The 20,855-nt window shown below is 41.8% G+C and overlaps 1 protein-coding gene across 16 annotated transcripts in view; it reads right to left on the bottom strand.

Annotated features, from left to right (window-relative positions):
• The window catches only part of LOC126202879 (putative mediator of RNA polymerase II transcription subunit 26), a 92,357-nt gene that overhangs the window by 34,505 nt on the left and 36,997 nt on the right, over window positions 1–20,855 (bottom strand). For all 16 annotated transcript variants that reach the window (XM_049936924.1, XM_049936921.1, XM_049936920.1 and 13 more), the window contains exon 3: window positions 9,892–9,994. In XM_049936924.1, the coding sequence (XP_049792881.1) occupies window positions 9,892–9,994 (103 nt within the window). The remainder of the gene's footprint in view (window positions 1–9,891; window positions 9,995–20,855) is intronic.

The following is a 20,855-nucleotide window of genomic DNA, read 5'->3' as shown; positions in this document are numbered from 1 at the left end:
TCCCGGTAGGCCACTCGTGGCCTGAAGACGGAGTACTAAATAGGTGTCCGCATACTTTTGATCAAATAGTACATATGCCTCATACCTTTGTGCAACTTGTAATGTAAGTGCTGAAACTGTAATGAGCAATTATAAAACACGTGAAATCTTGGAAGATCAATACAGACGTATCGACTTGTCATCACCTAAATACTCATTGATTCTAAATGAAGGTGGACGAATAAACGACATGTTATCAGTTTTAATTCAAATGAATTTTTGTTGAGTATAAAGTGACTTGACTATCTCCAACTAATGCAGTAGCCGCACGGAGTGACCGCGCGGTTAGAAGCACCATGTCACGGATTCCGCGGCCCCTCCCGCCAGAGGTTCGAGTCCTCCGTCGGGGGTGTGTTGTCCTTAGCATAAGTTAGTTCAAGTAGCGTGTAAGTCTAGAGACCGATGACTTCAGCAGTTTGGTCCCTTAGGAATTCACATGCATTTGAACTAAAGCAGTAACAAATTGTGTACAGAGGGAGGTATCCACTGTGGTTTTTACACTGAAGCGCCAAAGAAACTCATATATGCCTGCGTATTCAAATACACAGATATGTAAACAGGCAGAATACGGCGCGGCGGTCGGCAACGCCTATATAACACAATAAGTGTCTGGCGCAGTTAGATCGGTTACTGCTGCTACATTGGCAGGTTATCTGGATGTGAGTTTGAACGTGGTATTATAGTCGGCGCACGAACGATGGGACGCAGCATCTCCGAGGTAGTGACGAAATGGGGATTATCCCGAACGAGAATTTCACGAGTGTACCGCGAATATCAGGAATCCGGTAGAACATCAAATCTCCGACATCGCTGCGGCCGGAAAAAGATCCTGCAAGAACGGGACCATCGACGACTGAAGAGAATCGTTCAACGTGACAGGAGTGCAACCCTTCTGCGAATTGCTGCAGATTTCAGAGCTGGGTCATCAACAACTATCAGCGTGCGAACCACTCAACGAAACATCGATATGCGCTTTCGGAGCCGAAGGCGTCGTACTCGTGTTCCCTTTAGCTTTACGCCCCGCCTGGGCCCGTCAGCACTGACACAGGACTTTTGATGACTGGAAACATATCCCCTGGTCGGCCGAGTCTCGTTTCAAATTGTATCGAGCAGATGGACGTGTACAGGTATGGAGACAACATCATGAATCCATGAAGCCTGCATTTCCGCTAGGTACCGTTCAAGCTGAAGGACGCTCTGTAAATGTGTGGTGCGTGTGCAGTTGGAGTGATATGGGACCCCTGATACGTCTAGATACGACTCTGAGGGGTGACACGTACGTAAGCATCGTATGTGATCGCCTGCATCCATTCATGTCTATTGTGCATTCCGGCGGATTTGGGCAATTGTAGCAGGACAATGTGACACACCACACGTCCAGAATTGCTACAGAGTGGCTCCAGGAATACTCTTCCGAGTTTAAACACTTCTGCTGGCTACCAAACTCCCCAGACATGAACATTGTTGGGCATATCTGGGATGCCTTGCAACGTGCTATTCAGAAGAGATCTCCATCCCCTCGTACTTTTACGGACATACGGACAGCCCTGTAGGATTCATGGTGTCAGTTCCCTCCAGCACTACTACAGACATTAATCGAGTGCATTCCACGTGCTCTTGCGGCACTTTTGTTGCTTGCGGAGGCCCTTCACGATACTAGGCAGGTGTACCAGTTTCTTTGGCCTTTCAGTGTAGCTGCCCGTCGTCTGGATGATCCTCGGGCGTCACAGGGCGAGCAAGCGAAGAATACTTAATAGGGACCGGCAGGGAGTCTTGTAAAGGTTGCAAACGAAAGCATGTGCCCTTATGCACATTCTGAGGTAAAAGTTTGCATGTGCTCATCGAGTGTCTTGGCCGCCAATATCTGCTGCGGCTACATTATTTGCATGAAAATATTCGAGGCTCAGGATGCGAAGTTTTCGGACTTTATCTAGATGGAAATGTTGGACGCAGCAGCTCCAAACTTAATGGTGGCGGCGGGCGAAATGGCAAGTGGCATTATTTTCCACCACTACTAAGACGTGAAGAAGAAACCACCAGTCACCAAATTACACTGACAGCAATACATCACCATCACCAAAGGAAAGAACTTTTGCACAGTTTTACGTAACTCAGAATTGTTAAGAAGCACAGTCAGTGATTTCGATTCATGTAGTATAGTACAATCTTTTTCTGAATACATGCACGTTATTCAAATTATTTGTAAAGTTAATCACCTAAAGTCGATATATAACCTGTATCATTACCACAACATTTTCTACATATTCATCTACATGGATACTCTGCAAATCACATTTAAGTGCCTGGCAGAGGGTTCATCGAACCATCTTCACAATTCTCTATTATTTCAATCTCGTATAGCGCGCGGAAAGAATGAATACTTATATCTTTCCGTATGAGCTCTGATTTCCCTTATTTTATCGTGGTGATCGTTCCGCCCTATGTAGGTCGGTGTCAACAATATGTAAATATTTGTGTTTGTTTATAGTTGAAACTTACGACAATGCCTATGTCTCATGAGCCAAATGTTCAGTCACAGTGCAGTTGATCCGGCAGAGCTAATCTGTTTCATCTGCATATGACAGTCGCATTGCTACTCTGCAGTTTTACTGTCGAGTGATTTTAGAATACTTAATTTTCAATCATTAGAGTTTCAAATGTTGCGTAACTTTAAGGCGGTAGGTACAGTGCTACGTATAATATGAAAGCGTTGATCCATATCCTCTCTAAGTGAAAGTCCTCTACACTAAACACAGGGCTTATTCAGTTTAAAGTAAATTCAGGTTCATTTGTGGAACATTAAATTCATTTGCTCCTTCACAGCTGGCGACGAAAGCTTTGTATTCATAGTTCGATTTCAGAGCGATTGAAACTAGTTCTCTCCTAGTCTAAGTGTTGCTACCATGATTATGGAACCACTCGTAAAGACTATCACTAAGGTAGGCAGTGCAGTAGACGAATACAAGTGCATTTATGTGACCATGATGCACTCTCCTATTACCATTGTGCTTTGGATAGAAGTTCATTTGATTTTGATTACTTTAAATCAAATATATATTCCGTTAGAATTTATTTCTTCTTTCTTTATTTGAGCGAACTGTTACCAATTCTAACAGATCTTCGCCTTTAAGAACACATCCAGTGACAGGATACTGTGTTGCGCAGCCAGAGGGGCACAAAAGAAAAGAAAAAATCACTTCTCGGTTTTTGGTAAGATCAATTTGTAGTTCCATTTGTCTTAAATATACAACACATAAAAATTAGTATATGCAGTACCATTGCGAAAAATTTAAGATCATCACCACGACCTTAAATCCGCATAGTAAACTTGTTATCGAGACTCAGTTTACAAACACATATGGAAAGAAGTCATAAAGTTTTTTCAACAGGTACATTAGCAGCACAAGAGAAACTCGAAACGGATTAATTCAACATCGAAGTTTTATAAGGCACACCATCACGAGGAGAAATATTCTCCTGTGCCATAATAAACATAGCATTTTTCTTGTCCTCCATTAACATCTACGATCGTAAACGCAAAAACAAAATTAAATCCACGATAAACAGCAGGACCAGATAGAAGCGATCCACGACGAATTCCTATCCTGTGCTAAACCCTTCACCTCAGATTAGATTTTTTGTGTTATTTTTTTATTTTATTTACTTATATTGTCATCAGTCTTGTGACTGGTTTGATATGGGCCGCACCGAATTCCTCACCTGTGCCAACGTCTTCACCTCGGAGTAACACTTGCAACGTACGTTCTCAGTTATTCGGTGGATGTACTCCAACCTCTGTTTTCCTCTACACCTTTTACCCTAGTCTTAAATCTCTTAAAATATGTCCTACCATCCTGTGCCTTCTTCTTGTCAGTGGTCAGTGTTTTCCACATGTCTCTTTCCTTTCTGATTCTCTGGAAAACCTCCTCACTCATTACCTCGACACTCCACACAATTTTCAACACTCTCCTGTAGCACCTCATCTCAAATTCTTCAATTCTCTTCTGGTTATCCTACAGTCCATTCTTCAGTACCACACACGTTGCTACAAACGTACATTCTCACAAATTTCGTCCTCAAATTTAGGCCTCAGGTTGATACTAGCAGACTTCTCTCGGCCAGGAAAGACGTGTTTTCCAGTACTAGTCTTCTATTGTGTTCTCCTTGCTCCGTCCGTCATGGGTTATTTTGCTGCCTAGGTGGTAGAATTCCTTCATCTACATCTTGATCACCATTCTTGATGTTAAGTTTCTCGCTGTCCTCGTTTCTGCTACTTCTCATTACTTTCGTCTTGCTTCCATTTACTCTCAATCCATATTCTCTACTCATTAGATTGTTCATTCCATTCAGCAGATCACGTAATTCTTCTTCACTTTCACTCAGGATAGCAATGTCACCAGCGAATCGTATCATTGATATATTTTCACCCTGAATTTCAATTCCACTCCTGAACCTTTCTTTTATTTCTGTCACTGATTTTTCGATGTACAGATTGAACAGTAGGGGCAGAAGATTACATTCCTGTCTTACAACCTTCTAAATCCGACACTTCGTTCTTCGTCGCCCTTTCTTATTATTCCCTCTTGGCTCTTGTACACATTGTATATTACCCATCTCTTTCTATAGCTTACCCATATTTTTCTCAGAATTTCGAACAACACGCACCATTTTACATTGTCGAACGCTTTTTCCAGGTCGACAGATCCTATGATCGTGTTTTGATTTTTCTTCGGTCTTGCTTCCATTATCAAGCGCATCGTCAGAATTGCCTCTCTCGTGCCTTTACTTTTTCTAAAGCCAAACTGATCGTCATCCAACACATACTCAATTTTCTCTTCCATGCTTCTGTACATTGTTCTTGTCAGTAACTTGGATGCATGAACTGTTAAGCTGATTGTGCGGTAATTCTCGCACTTGTCAGCTCTTGCATTCTCCGGAATTGTGTGGATGATATTTTTCCGAAAGTCCGATAGCATATTGTCAGACTCATAAATTCTGCTCACCAACCTGAATACTCGTTTTGTTGACACTTCCACAATGATTTTAGAAATTCTGAAAGAATGTTAGCTATCCCTTTTGCCTTATTGGATCTTCCAAAGCTCTTTTAAATTATGTTTCAAATACTGGATCTCCTGTCTCTCCTATATCGACTCCTATTTCTCTTCTATCACGTCCTCAGACAATTCTTCCCCCTGATAGAGGCCTTCAGTGTACTGTTTCCACCCATCGCCTCTCTCGTCTGCATTTAAGAATGGGATTCCGACTGCACTCTTAATGTTACCGCCCTTGCTATTAATTTCATCGAAAGTTTTGTTGACTTTTTTGTATGCTGAGTCAGTCCTTCCAACAATTATTTCTTTTTTGATTTCTTCACATTTTTCAAGCAGCTATTGCGCCTTAACTTCATTGCACTTCGTATTTATTTCATTCATAAGCGACTTGTTTTTCTGTATTCCTGAATTTCCGTGAACATTTTTGTACCTCCTCCTTTCATCGGCCGATTGAAATATTTATTGTGTTACCCATGGTTTTTCCTCAGCTACCTTCTTTGTACCTACTTTTTTTTCTTTCCAGCTTTTGTGACTGCCCTTTTCAGAAATGTCCATTCCTCATTGACTGAACTGCCTACTCAGCCATTCCCTATCACAGTATCTGTACCGTCAGAAGATTTCAGGCGTATCTCTTCATTCATTAGTACCTACGGGAATAAGTACACAGGTCAAAAGTTTTGTTCCAAAGTGGTTTAAAAGATATTTATTGAGCAAATAATATTAGATTTGTTAAGTTCAGAATGTGACTCCAACACTCTACTGTGTGCAGCGAGGAACAGCAGCTGACGCCAACTGTGTGCGTTGCCAGTGGTAGTTTTTTGTGGCAAATAGCCGGGTCGCGAGCCGGTAACACTAAGAAACTGAATTAAAAAACGCCTTCAGTCACAACTTTTCGTGCTTTTTAAATACACAATGCATTTCGGACCCTGTGGGTCCATCATCAGGTGTAATTTGTCTTAATACATGTTTTATTTCTTCTCTTGAATGAGGTAAAATGCGTACTCCTGTCACGGAAAGGTTTAATGTTAGGTTATTAATTTCGTGAAGGTATGTGCAAAATAGTGGAAAAGATGAACAGTGTAAACTTACCACATAATCCAAGGAAAGCGTTATTAGCGTTTTAGCACCATCAAACATGTTTTTCTCCGTCGTTTTCGAAAATGCACTTCAGTCAAGAGGCACATTTGCACACACATTTTTCTAAACTCTTCACAGATGTTTTTGTACATGTTGTTGTCAAAGATGAATTTATTGAATTTATTCGTAGTGCTAAAGATATAACTAGTAAACAATTGACACATGCTGGAAATATCTGTAGAATAGGTATTTAAAATTAATGAAATAACTATAGCTTGCGAAATCTGTTTGTTCATTTAACATAGATTCGGATTTTTTGATTTTGTGGAGGTATCTCTCCAGTTGTTCTAACAGATTTAGGGTTGTGGTTATGTAGTAACACCAAACTGTTTTCAAGACTGTTGATGACATGTTTCGTTTCCAACATATGCTTTGCAATGACTGATTTTTCGAAATGGTTGAGCCTGGAAGCATTTATGTGTTCTTGAAATCTGATTTTGAATTTTCTGCCTGTTTTCCCTACATAGTAGGCAGGACAGTTTGAAAACTTATTAAAACATAAAAAACTGTGAATTGCTCAAATACCAGAAGTCCAGGACATGTCACAGCTAATATCATCTCACAATTACTTTACATTTAATGGGAAAGTTTACCAACAGAATGAGGGTCTTGCCATGGGCAGTAGCATATCAAGTTTTCTGGCAGACATATTTCTCAGTCATCTTGAAAGTAAGTTCTTTAATGAAGACAATAGACTCGAAAGCAAAATAATATATTACTGGAGATATGTTTACGACACCTTGCTGCTATTTGATGTAACAAAAGATGAGCTCGAAGATGTACTAGCAGTATTCAATTCTTTCCACAAAAACATAAAATTCACAGTAGAACATCAGGACAACAAAAGCATAAATTTCCTGGATCTTAAAATCACCAACCAACAAGAAAAACACAAGTTCAGCATACACAGAAAACGCACTTACGTAGACATAACACTGGAGACCTCATCATGCCATCCCACCACACAGAAACATACGTCATTTAGGTCCATGCTACACAGAGCACACTCCCTTGATTTAGAAGGAAACACCGTCAAGAATTAGATAGATACAATAAAGAGCATTGCCGTAAGCAATGGTTATACAGAAAAAAACAATTGACAATTTAAAAATACACAAAAGTAAGACAACGAATGGCCACGCTGTGAAAGAAGGAAAAATATTCGCCAGTATGCCATACCTGGGCCCCTATGACAAAAAATTTCTGACTTTTTCAGAAAACAAATGTAACAATTGCATTCTCAACTAATAATGAGGTGGTAAACTTACTCGTCCATAACGTAAAACCAAATACGGAAACATACGACAACAGAGGAGTGTACAAAGTATCATGCCCTAGTTTTCCTGCCCACTATGTCCGGAAAACAGGCAGAAACTTCAAAACCCGGTTTCAGGAACACGTAAATGCTTTCAGGCTCAACCATTTCGAAAACTCAGACATTGCACAACATATGTTGGCAACGAAACATGTCATCAACAGTCTAGAAAACAATTTGGTAGTACTACGTAAATAAGACCGTAAATCTGTTAGAACAACTGCAGAGATACCTCCACAAAATCAGAAAACCAGAACCTATGTTAATTGAACAAACAGATTTCGCAAGCCATAGCTATTTCAGTAATTTTAATAATTACATCTTTAGCACTACGAATAAATTCATCTTTGACAACACCATTTACAAAAATAACTGTGAAGTGCTTAGAAACATGTGTGTGCAAATGTGCCTCTCGACTGAAGTGACATGTACGAAAACGACGGAGAAAAGCATGTTTGATGGTGCTAAAACGTTAAAAACGCTTTTTCTTGAATTATGTTGTAAGTTTAGACTGTTCATCTTTTTCACTATTTTGCACATACCTTCCAAGTTCGACTTACGAAATTAATAACCTAACGTTAAACCTTTTCGTGACAGGAATATGCTTTTCACCTCATTCAAGAAAAGAAATAAAACATGTATTCAGACAAGTTACACCTGACGATGGACTCACAGGGTCCGAAATGCATCGTGTATTTACTAAAACACGAAAAGTTATGACTGAAGGCGTTTTTTAATTCATACTTCCAGTGTATTGAATACAGTTACCTTTGAAGCTGCAAAATATGGATAAAATTAAAAAAAAAAGAACATCTGTTTAAGGATGGACTTATAGTGAAATAGTTATGCTCGGCTTCTTGGAGACTATTTTCAGCCGTTCATGGATTCAGTGACTTGATCGCTATGATGTTCCTAGGCAGCATTTACTCGTATTTTCAGGGATCGCTCAAAAATGGTTGCTGCTTTTCATCCCCTTAGTCCCAAGACCACTTAATTATATTCACCAGCATCCGTTTTCAAAATACTTTGTCCCCAGCTTTTTTCATAATGATTTATGACATTTAATGAAACACTTCGTAGTGCAATTCTGTTTTTATCACAAATACAATGTATTCCACGTGTATATCTTTAACGCCACTTTCAATTCAATGTTCTACCTCGTAAAAAAAAGCGAATCAGTGCCGAATTACTACAGTAAGGAGCAGAAGACACCAAATTGAGTCATGTACAAATCCGGAAACCGAGAACGTTGGTCTCGTTTCGATTAACAGAAACGAATTCGTATTTGAGGCCTGCGGAGGGAGCACTGTGGAGCGAAAACTGAGGAGTGGCAACTGAGAACAGAGAACCGAGACTCGAGAATTGAGAAGCGAGAACAGAAATCGATTCTCAAGAACACCAAGAAGTCTTTGTAATCGAGTACTTCGTAGATCTCGGTTCTCAGATGACCCATCAGTGCAGGCTGCCAAATTTTTGAGGATCAGTGTTATGTGGAATATTAATGAATATTATATGTGAGTTTCAGGTAGACGTTAAGTAACACCGCATACGTGATGAGGAGAATATTATCTAGTAACACACAGGCAAAGAATAAGACAGCGGAGTTCAGATTTAAAGTGGCTCTACATTCAAGTGTGAATGATAAAAACAGTAAGTGTAATTTCTAATGTTTCGTCTTACTTTTTGTGGTTTTCACGGGGAACAATCCATAGTGACACTGCCCACAGTCAGAATGATATTAAAACAACAGTCATGAATGCCAACTGCAACTGTAATGTGAAATGTGAGATTTAGGTAGACATTAAGTGACACTGGGGAAACTTGATGAGAAGAGGAACGTTAAATAGTAGTTCGCAGATGGTAATAATGAATTATTAAGGTATCAGCCATCAGATTTAAAGTGGCTCAAGAGTAACGTGTGATTGATGAAAAAACAGTAAATGTAATTTACAATGTTTTACCTAGCTTCTTATGGTTTTCAAGGGGAACAAACGAGAGTGACAATGACTGTAGTGACAAAGGTTTTGTAACAATGGTTATGAGTGGCAACTGAAACTGTTAGAGCTGAAATGCTTGTTATATAAACATTGACTACATCTACGTATTTTTCTTTCTGAATTACTTAATATAAGCCGTCTACATACTAATTATTATCCAAATGAATTGAAATGAGTAATAATCAGAGTTTATTAAATTAGCAATAAGAACCTAGATACTGGGCACACAATCAGCTTCCTATGTGTACCTACATGTGAGTTTAAACTCCTCTATAGAAACCGGTTGCCTCAATGAAACATCAGACCATAAATATCCTTAGAAATATAGGAAGGAGTCGGCGCGGAAGCTTACCCAGAACAGCCATCGTTGGTACACCAGATGGTGCTCCCATCGTCCGCACAGTGGCAAATGTCACAGCCGCTCTGGAAAGTCTGCCCCGGTGGACACAGCGTATCTGCAACATGAAAGGAGTATACGCTATGGCAGCTACACCTAGGCTCCCTCTACTAATGTAATTACGTTCAGTCTAGTGGCACTTTTGAAGTATACTGAGATTTTACAGCGCATGAGGGAACTGGTCAACTCACCTCTCCTAAAACTCTAACAAATCCATGGAGCGTCCTCGGGAAACTAGAAACATGAATCCTGTGACTCGAAAATGAATTATTACTCTTAGATGTACATGAAATAATTTATCAGCAATCATGCCTGGTGGTTCAGTGGTAAACTGAAAGGTTGCGGATTCAAAATACAGTACGATCGTGTCACGGAAAAATTTCAGTGTGTCTTTAACCTAGCCTTCAACTGCCAATGATGTGAAAATTCGACGAGACCGACAAGTGTGTTAGAATTCACGTTAAGTTGTCTATTTCCATGGTAGGACTGCTGTGGTACACTATGTGATCAAAAGTATCCGGACACCTGGCTCAAAATGACTTACAAGTTCATAGCATCGGTAAAGCTGGAATTCAATATGGTGTTGGCCCACCAGTAGCCTTGATGACAGCTTCCACTCTCGCAGGCATACGTCCAGTCAGGCGCAGGAAGGTTTCTTGGGGGATGGCAGCCCATTCTTCACGGAGTACTGCACTGAGGAGAGGTATCGATGTCGGTCGATGAGGCCTGGCACGACGTCGGCGTTTCAGATCATCCCAAAGGTGTTCTATAGGATTCAGGTCTGCGCAGGCCAGTCCATTGCAGGGATGTTATTATCGTGTAAACACTCCGACACAGGCCGTGAATAGTGAGCAGACTCATGATCCTGTTGAAAGATGTAAGCGCCATTCCCGAGTTGTTCTTCAACAGTGGGAAACAAGAAGGTGGTTAAAACATGAACGTAGGCCTGTGCTGTGATAGTGCCACGCAAAACAACAAAGGGTGCAAGCCTCCTCCATGAAAAACACGACCACACCATAACACCACCGTCTCCGAATTTCACTGTTGGCACTACACACGCTGGAAGATGACGTTCACGGCGAATTCACCACATCCACACCCTGCCATCGGATCGCCACATTGTGTACCGTGATTCGTCACTCCACACAACGTTTTTCCACTGTTCAATCGTCCAATGTTTACGCTCCTTCCACCAAGTGAGACGTCGTTTGGCATCCACTGGCGTGACGTGTGGCTTATGAGCAGCCGCTCGACCATGAAATCCAAGTTTTCTCACCTCCCGCCTAACTGTCATAGTACTTGCAGTGGATCCTGATGCAGTTTGGAATTCCTGTGTGATGGTCTGGATAGATGTCTGCCTATTACACATTGCGACCCTCTTCAACTGTCGGCAGTCTCTGTCAGTCAACAGACGAGGTCGACCTGTACGCTTTTTTGCTGTGTGTGTCCCTTCACGTTTCTACTTGACTATCACATCGGAAGCAGTGGACCTGGATATGTTTATGAGTGTGGAAATCTCGCTTACAGACGTGTGACACAAGTGACACCCAATCACCTGACCACGTTCCAAGTCCGTGAGTTCCGCGGAGCGCCCCATTCTGCTCTCTCGCGATGTCTAATGACTACTGAGGTCACTGACATGGAGTACCTGGCAGTAGGTGGCAGCACAATGCACCTAATATGAAAATGTATATTTTTGGGGTGTCCGGTTACTTTTGATCACATAGTGTAGGTTAGGGACGCGCAGGTCGTCGAAATGTTGTCCAATAGGATTTTTACCAAGCTATTGAGCTCCACGGAATTACAGAAGAGTTGAATTTCTCTGTGCCAAAGGCTATTCTGGAATGACACACAAGGAAATTGTCAACTAATTGGAGAAGAGTAATACATCTACCTCATTCAGACATTTAAGCTAGAACGAAGATTGGGGAATTCGATGAATTCTGACGGTTATGGGAGGCTTCTGCGATTGTAGTACTAGCTCATTTGTCACATGATCTTATACACATATACTTAATAATATTTTTGTTCGTCTGAAACATAAATTTTGTAATGAGAGTGAAGGAAAATCATGGGAAAAATACCTCTCTATTAGGTACGAATATGGGTCCAAAAGTAAACGGCGGGGAACAGGAGTGACTACTTGTTAAGCCAGACACACCAATCAGGAGTGTCGTGATCGACGAACAGTACATTCAGTCGGCTGCTAGATATCGGCCATTAGAAGTTGTACTGTGAGCAGACAGGCTGTAACGTCTATCGACAGATTTTATTTAAAATGCTTTAAACTTTTGACATTAAAAATTTATGTGAAAACTCTTGAAGCTTTTTAAGTAAAACAAAAGCTGTTAACATTCTGCACCTTTATTCTTCGTTTCTGTGTGCTTTCAGCCCTCTGTCACCAGAGGGCCCCGAATTTTAGCGCGTAATATAGCGGTGTGTAACGCAACTGTGCCATTGCGTGAGAAACAATGTACTGTAATCGAGTTTCGAATTCTATCCTGTATGTATTAATTGAAAGTTTATTTATTTGTTTATCTTATGCCAACAACAGCAAACATTGACAGGTACATAAAGTTTAATTTTACATGTATATCTAGTTAAATATTTACATATAGTTTAGTTTTACTTGTGGCACAAATTTTGTACACATTTTTAAATTATGAAAATTACTAATTTAAAATTACTTACTACTTTAACTGATGTAATTGCAAGTTAAAAGAAAAAAAGACAGATACATTTAATCTTAGTTCAATATCTAATAATTGAAGCCAACTAACAGCAGAGGGAGTAGCATTAATAAAGTCACTATATGGTCCAGGATACTTCCCATGAGGACAGTCTCTAACAATATGTTGAAGACTTTGTTATTGGGCCCCACAATAACAGGCTGGAGAATCTCAGAGTCCCCACTTGTGCATCATAGCGTTGCACCTGGCGTGGCGAGTTCATATTCTGTTCAGCCTTGTCCACTCACTTCTCTGCAGATGAAATCCTGGTAGGCTGGCAGTTGGGTCTTGGGACTCCTTGATGTGCTATTGTTGTAGCATTCCACCTCCTGCGCACTCTTCTCTAATGTCGAACTTCTTATCGTTCCTTCCATTATGCCACAGTGGACTGCGAGATTTTAAGCGGTCTGGGGGAGGGTTGTTTAAGACTGTATGAACTTGGCGGTTTTTGTGGTAGCCAGGGTGGTGTAGTTTCCTTCATTCTCGATTGATTGCTTCTTGGCGTCGTATTTCAGGTGGTGGGGTGATGCTGATAGTGTACAGCCAGGGCATCAGGGTGGATTTTAATGTGCCCATCCAGCTTCCTCGTGTGGCCACTATGTTGCCACACTGGAGCACAGTATTCGGCAACTGGTTACACCAGCGTAAGTACTCCAGTACGTAGAGTCGATGCGCCGGTACCCCATGTTGTACCAGGTAGTTTGTTTACAATGTTGTGTCGGGTCTTTAGTTTTTGGCTTGTTTTTTCCAACGTTTTTTTATACGTCTGAGACTGATCTAGTGTGACATCGAGGTATTTAGGCTTGAAAACTATGTCTAACCTTTTGCTGGTAGAAGGTCACATCCAACTGCCGGTTTGCAATTCTGCTGTTTAGATGCTCAGACTTCCGTCTTTGCTGCATTTGGCTGAAGTCTTCAAGCTTTGTAGTATGTGTTGAGAGTTTCTAAGTCTCCAGATAACATAGCTTCTCCTTACACAAGTGTGGTGGTTTGTACGGCTATGGCAAGGTCGTCGGCATAGCAAAATGTTTCACTAGCAGTGTTTGGCATGTTACTGTTGTACAGATTGAGAAATAGGGATTCTAGGACGGACCCTTGGGGGAGCCCATTTTTCAAGGTAAATGACTTGCTCTGTTTTTGTCCAACGCTAACCTTGAAGTAGTGGTTGGTTAACATATTTCCCACAAGCGTCGTCGGTTTCTTACTTGGGACATGAAAATCGCATGAAGGATGGTCGGTGACACTAACCCCAAGGCGTCGGATTGTTGCAGACGCCGCAGCCCTCGTGAGTGGCCTGGCATTGCCGTGCTGAAGGAGACGGTGATCCGTGTGTGGTGGATAGAATTCTATCCTAAGATCACTTACCCATACTAGTTGAAAGGACCATATGGTTAAAATTTCTAAAACTTGAATAATACCTTCGAGAACATCACCCTGATAACGATGAAGAGGTGCAAGGAAAGATGAGGTTGTGGCTCCGTCAACAAAGCAAAACATCCTTCGGTAACGGTATCAAGCAACTTGGCTCTCGTTGAGAGAAATGTGTTGGTTGCCAGGATGATGTGCTGAGAAGTGAATATGCGGACATGAAGTACAAAAATGTGGTACGTTGTTGTTGTTGTGGTCTTCAGTCCAGAGACTGGTTTGATGCAGCTCTCCATGCTACTCTATCCTGTGCAAGCTTCTTCATCAACCAAGCGAGGTGGCGCAGTGGTTAGCACACTGGACTCGCATTCGGGAGGACGACGGTTCAATCCCGTCTCCGGCCATCCTGATTTAGGTTTTCCGTGATTTCCCTAAATCGTTTCAGGCAAATGCCGGGATGGTTCCTTTGAAAGGGCACGGCCGATTTCCTTCCCAATCCTTCCTTAACCCGAGCTTACGCTCCGTCTGTAATGACCCCGTTGTCGACGAGACGTTAAACACTAACCACCACCACCACCACCACTTCTTCATCTCCCAGTACCTACTGCGATCTACATCCTTCTGAATCTGTTTAGTGTATTAATCTCTTCGTCTCCCTCTACGATTTTTACCCTCCACGCTGCCCTCCAATACTAAATTGGTGATCCCTTGATGACTCAGAATATGTCCTACCAACCGATCCCTTCTTCTAGTCAAGTTGTGCCACAAACTTCTCTTCTCCCCGATTCTATTCAGTACCTCCTCATTAGTTATGTGATCTACCCATCTAATCTTCAGCGTTCTTCTGTAGCACCACACTTCGAAAGCTTCTATTCTCTTCTTGTCTAAACTATTTACCGTCCACGTTTCACTCCCATACATGGCTACACTCCATGCAAATACTTTCAGAAACGACTTCCTGACAAGCAAATCTATACTCGGTGTTAACAAATTTCTCTTCTTCAGAAACGCTTTCCTTGTCATTGCCAGTCTACATTTTCTATCCTCTATACTTCGACCATCAACACGTATTTTGAACCCCAAATAGCAAAACTCATTTACTACTTTAAGCGTCTCATTGCCTAATCTAATTCCCTCAGCATCACCCGATTTAATTCGACTACATTCCATTGTCCTCGTTTTGCTTTTGTTGATGTTCATCTTATATCCTCCTTTCAAGACACTGTAAATTCCGTTCAGCTGCTCTTCCAAGTCATTTGCTGTCTCTTACAAAATTACAATGTCATATGCGAACCTCAAAGTTTTATGAGGCTTTCCCGACGGACATGTTGTATATATGGTTCTCGGGCGAGACGTCGGATGTCATAGTGAAAACTCCACAATATTTCGTCAGCGCAACTGGCCGACATCTTCAGGTGCGACGGCCACACTGCTAAGGCAGGACCAGGGCTCCCCATTTATGCCCGTTTTAGGCAGGAAGTGCGCATGCGTGGAGGCGCCAAATTCGATGGCCAATAGCGACGATATCAACTGATAGCTGGAAGGACAGTAACGCCACCTACAGGGTGAAGAACCAAATACTTCGGCGCACGCGCGGAGGCTGCCGCGGCTGCTCTGCGCTGCCATCGGCAGCCCCAGCGACCTCTGTCGGAAGCCGCAAGCAGTACTGCGCGTCCACGTAGGCGCCTTGATTATCCTCCCGTTGTCTTTTCATGGAAGACTTCGAGGAGAGAGCGCTCCAGACGTCGGATTTGAAACCCACGTGTTTTTGGCGATATGTGGACGACACCTTTGTTATCTGGCCTCACGGCATTGCATCGCTGAATGTTTTTCTTGGGCATCTTAACTCGCTTCATCCCAACATCAAGTTCACGATGGAGATGGAGAAAAACGGCGAACTTCCATTCCTGGACGTGTTGGTACGGAGAAAAGAAGATGGCACGTTAGGTCACTCAGTGTACCGTAAACCAACACATACGGACTTATACTTACAGGCCACCAGCTGTCACCATCCTTCGCAACGAAGTGGCGTATTGAGGACGTTGGTCCACAGAGCACGAGCCATATCAGACTCAGACAGCTTATCCTATGAGCTACTCCATCTGCGTACCATTTTCCAACAAAATAGATACTCCGAACGGGAGATTCGCCGTGCCTTACAACCAAAGCGGGTTACCCAACGTGAGGAAGTGGAAGAAGGCGAAGAACAAAGGGGAATGGTCATCTTGCCATACATCGGCGGTGTCTCTTCAAAAATAGGAAGACTATTGAAGAGGCATAAAGTTAAATGTGTTTTTCGTCCGCCGGCAAAACTCAGAGCTCTCTTGGGCTCATCTAAGGACAGCCTTGGCCTAAGAAGAACCGGTGTTTACGAGATTCCTTGTAGCTGCGGCATGTCGTACATCGGACAAACTTGTCGCACTGTAGAAGAGAGGTGCACTGAACACCGACGCTACACTCGTCTGGAGCAACCAGAAAAGTCTGCAGTGGCCGAGCATTGTCTCAGTACAGACCATTCTATGAATTACCTACATACAAAAATTCTCGCATCGACAAGTTCGTACTGGGACAGTGTTATTAAGGAAGCAGTGGAAATACGTAGCTCGACGAATCTTGTAAACAGAGACACGGGCTTTCAGCTTAGTTCAGCATGGGATCCAGCACTGGCCATATTGAAGTCGCTTCGAGCAGAGAGGAATACTTTTGGTCATAAGGCGGACGACGATTCGCCAGCAACATAAATATTCTGTTGACAACGGGAGGATAATCAAGGCGCCTACGTGGATGCGCAGTACTGCTTGCGGCTTCCGACAGAGGTCGCTGGGGCTGCCGATGGCAGCGCAGAGCAGCCGCGGCAGCCTCCGCGCGTGCGCCGAAGTATTTGGTCCTTCATCCTGTAGGTGGCGTTACTGTCCTTCCAGCTATCAGTTGATATCGTCGCTATTGGCCATCGAATTTGGCGCCTCCACGCATGCGCACTTCCTGCCTAAAACGGGCATAAATGGGGAGCCCTGGTCCTGCCTTAGCAGTGTGTTCGTCGCACCTGAAGATGTCGGCCAGTTGCGCTGACGAAATATTGTGGAGTTTTCACTATGACATCCGACGTCTCGCTCGAGAACCATATATACTCAAAGTTTTAATTTCTTCTCCATGGATTTTAATTCCTACTCTTAATTTTTCTTTTGTTTCCTTTACTGATTGCTCAATATACAGATTGAATTACATCGGGGGTAGGCTACAACCCTGTCTCACTCCCTTCCCAATCACTGCTTCCTTTCATGCCCCTCGACTCTTATAATTGCTATCTGGTTCCTGTACAAATTGTAAATAGCCTTTCGCTCCCTGTATTTTACCCCTGCCACCTTCAGAATTAGAAAGAGAGTATTCCAGTCAACATTATTAAAAGCTTTCTCTAAGTCCACAAATGCTAGAAACGTAGGTTTGCCTTTCCTTAATCTAGCTTCTAAGATAAGTCGTAGGGTCGGTATCGCCTCTCGTGTTCCAATATTTCTACGGAATCCAAACTGATCTTCCCCGAGGTCGGCTTCTACCAGTTTTTCCATTCGTCTGTAAAGAATTCGTGTTAGTATTTTGCAGCTGTGGCTTGTTAAACTGATAGTTCGGTAATTTCCACATTTGTCAACACCTGCTTTCTTTGGGATTGGAATTATTATATTCTTCTTGAAGTCTGAGGGTATTTCGCCTGTCTCATATATCTTGCTCACCAAGTGGTAGAGTTTTGTCAGGTCTGGCTCTTCCAAGGCTATCAGTAGTTTTAATGGAATGTTGTTACTCCCGTGGCCTTGTTTCGACTTAGGTCTTTCAGTGCTCTGTCAAACTCTTCACGCAGTATCGTATCTTCCAGTTCATCTTCATCTACATCCTCTTCCATTTCCATAATATTGTCCTCAAGTACATCGCCCTTGTATAGACCCTCTATATACTCCTTCCACCTTTCTGCTTTCCCTTCTTTGCTTAGAACTGGGTTTCCATCTGAGCTCTTGATATTCATACAAGTGGTTCTCTTTTCTCCAAAGGTCTCTTTAATTTTCCTGTAGGCAGTACCTATCTTACCCCTAGTGAGATAAGACTCTGCATCCTTACATTTGTCCTCTAGCCATCCCTGCTTACCCATTTTGCACTTCCTGTCGATTTCATTTTTGAGACGTTTGTATTCCTTTTTGCCTGCTTCATTTACTGCGTTTTTGCATTTTCTCTCATCAATTAAATTCAATATCTCTTCTGTTACCCAAGGATTTCTATTAGCCTTCGTCTTTTTACCAACTTGATCGTCTGCTGCCTTCACTATTTCATCTCTCAAAGCTACCTATTCTGCTTCTACTGTATTTCTTTCCCCCATTCTTGTCAATCGTTCCCTAATGCTCTTCCTGAAGCTCTCTACAACCTCTGGTTCTGTTAGTTTATCCAGGTCTCAACTCCTCAAATTCCTAGCTTTTTTCAATTTCTTCAGTTTTAATCTACAGTTCATAACCAATAGATTGTGGTCAGAACCACATCTGTCCCTGGAAATGTCTTACAATTTAAAACCTGGTTCCTGAATCTCTGTCTTACCATTATATAATCTATCTGATACCTTCTAGTATCTCCCGGCTTCCTCCATGTATACAACCTTCTTTTATGATTCTTGAACCAAGTGTCAGCTATGATTAAGTTATGCTCTGTGCAAAATTCTACCAGGAAGCTTCCTCTTTCATACCTTACTCCCATTCCATATTCACCTACTACGTTTCCTTCTCGTCCTTTTCCTACTATCGAATTCCAGTCACCCATGACTATTAGATTTTCGTCTCCCTTCACTATCTGAATAATTTCTTTTATCTCATCATACATTTCATCAATCTCTTTGTCATCTGCGGAGGTAGTTGGCATGTAAACTTGTACTACTGTGGTAGGCGGGGGCTTCGTATCTATCTTGGCCACAATAACGCGTTCACTATGCTGTTTGTAGTAGCTTACCCGCATTCCTATTTTTTTTATTCATTATTAAACCTACTCCTGTATTACCCCTATTTGATTTTGTATTTATAACCCTGTATTCACCTGACCAAAAGTTTTGTTCCACCTGCCACTGAACTTCACTAATTCCCACTACATCTAACTTTAACATATCCGTCTCTCTTTTTAAAATTTTCTAACCTACCTGCCCGATTAAGGGATCTGACATTCCACGCTCCGATCCGTAGAACGCCAGTTTCCTCCTGAGTAGACCCCACTTGAATATCCGAATGGGGGAGGATTTACCTCTGGAATATTTTACGGAAGAGGACGCCATCATTTAACCATTCAGTAAAGCTGCATGCCCTCGGAAAAAATTACGGCTGTAGTTTCCCCTTGCTTTCAACCGTTCGCAGTACCAGCACAGCAAGACCGTTTTGCTTAGTGTTACAAGGCCAGATCAGTCAATCATCCAGACTGTGGCTCCTGCAACTACTCAAAAGTCTGCTGCCCCTCTCCAGGAACCACACGATTGTCTGACCTCTCAACAGATACCCCTCCGTTGTGATTACACCTACGGTACGGCTATCTGTATCGTTGAGGCACGCAAAGTCCATGATTAATAACATTTATTTTATTTAAAATGCTTTAAATTTTTCACATTAAAAATTCAGAGGCATTACTTTTCTCATGCCCTCGTACGTTGTACTCGACTCATTTTCCCACTGTCTTGAGGCAAAGTAACCACTGGACTTGCATGCGCAAGGGTCAGAATTTTTGTTTCAGTATATGGATCTTCTGTTCCATATTGTTGTTCGAGCATCGACTTGCACACGTCACCTTATCTGAGACAGGTTCATAACCCGCATTCTCAGTTCTGAACTTTAGGATCGAAACAATAAACATATAAGAGAATAAAATACGAATGGTGATAAAAGTGCCTTGTAAATATTTTGTGAGTAATATAACGAATTTGATTTCAAAAAAACGGAACAATGAGGTAGGTGAGTTAGGGCACTTTAGCAATATCAAAGTAAGACACTTGCTTTTTCTTGCAGTTTTAAAATAATCACTCCGTTTAAAAACTCTGCGAAAAGTATTTGAAAATAACTTTTAAAGCCGTCCATTATCTTCAACTGTGTCATGTTTGGTGTATTTTTCGTGATTATTTTGTACACTGTGTACGGTGTTGATACCAGCACTGCTATGTTCCATTTCTCTTATTTGATGTGTGAGAGAAATTCTCAGTACTAAAATATTGAGGTAATAGATAATACACGCTACTATGGTGATTGAGGTTTCAGTCTGAAGTTTTATTCCACTTCTAAATTGTTCATTGTTGATACCTTGTGAAATTGACTACATGCCTCTCTTTGCACAGCGTGAATGAAAATTTAAAATGGAGTGCTATTATTTCTGTGAATTAATGCGTTTATCCGATACTATTAAAGAAATGAAAGATAGATGTAAGTAAATATCCTAGTATGACTGGCGTGCGTTATTATAAGAATACCACAAAGGGCGTACTGCATTATTCATGAATAATATCTCAGTGAAGTACTCGCGCTCTTCTGCAGTTTTATGATTTTGCACCTTCGGTGTAACTGTTCACGTATAGAGAATGTGTGGTCGTATTCGCATCTGTTTCGTTTGATTAATATAACTAAAATCCGAGTTTTTTTAGATAAAAGTCAAGGCAACACTCACATGGTCCTAACCATCTTTCACTTTCGTGACAGATACAGTAACGAAAATTCTTACAGTACGATCAAATTCATTTTCTAACAATAGTATAAAATACACACACAGGTGGAAGGGGGTATTATAAGCTGATGAGAGGAAGACACAATGCACCTGTTTATTCCGAAA

The sequence above is a fragment of the Schistocerca nitens genome, chromosome 9, assembly GCF_023898315.1.
Source record: "Schistocerca nitens isolate TAMUIC-IGC-003100 chromosome 9, iqSchNite1.1, whole genome shotgun sequence".
Lineage (NCBI taxonomy): Eukaryota > Metazoa > Arthropoda > Insecta > Orthoptera > Acrididae > Schistocerca > Schistocerca nitens.
Note: the sequence above shows the minus strand (reverse complement) of the source record. Positions and strands in the feature narration are given on the sequence as shown.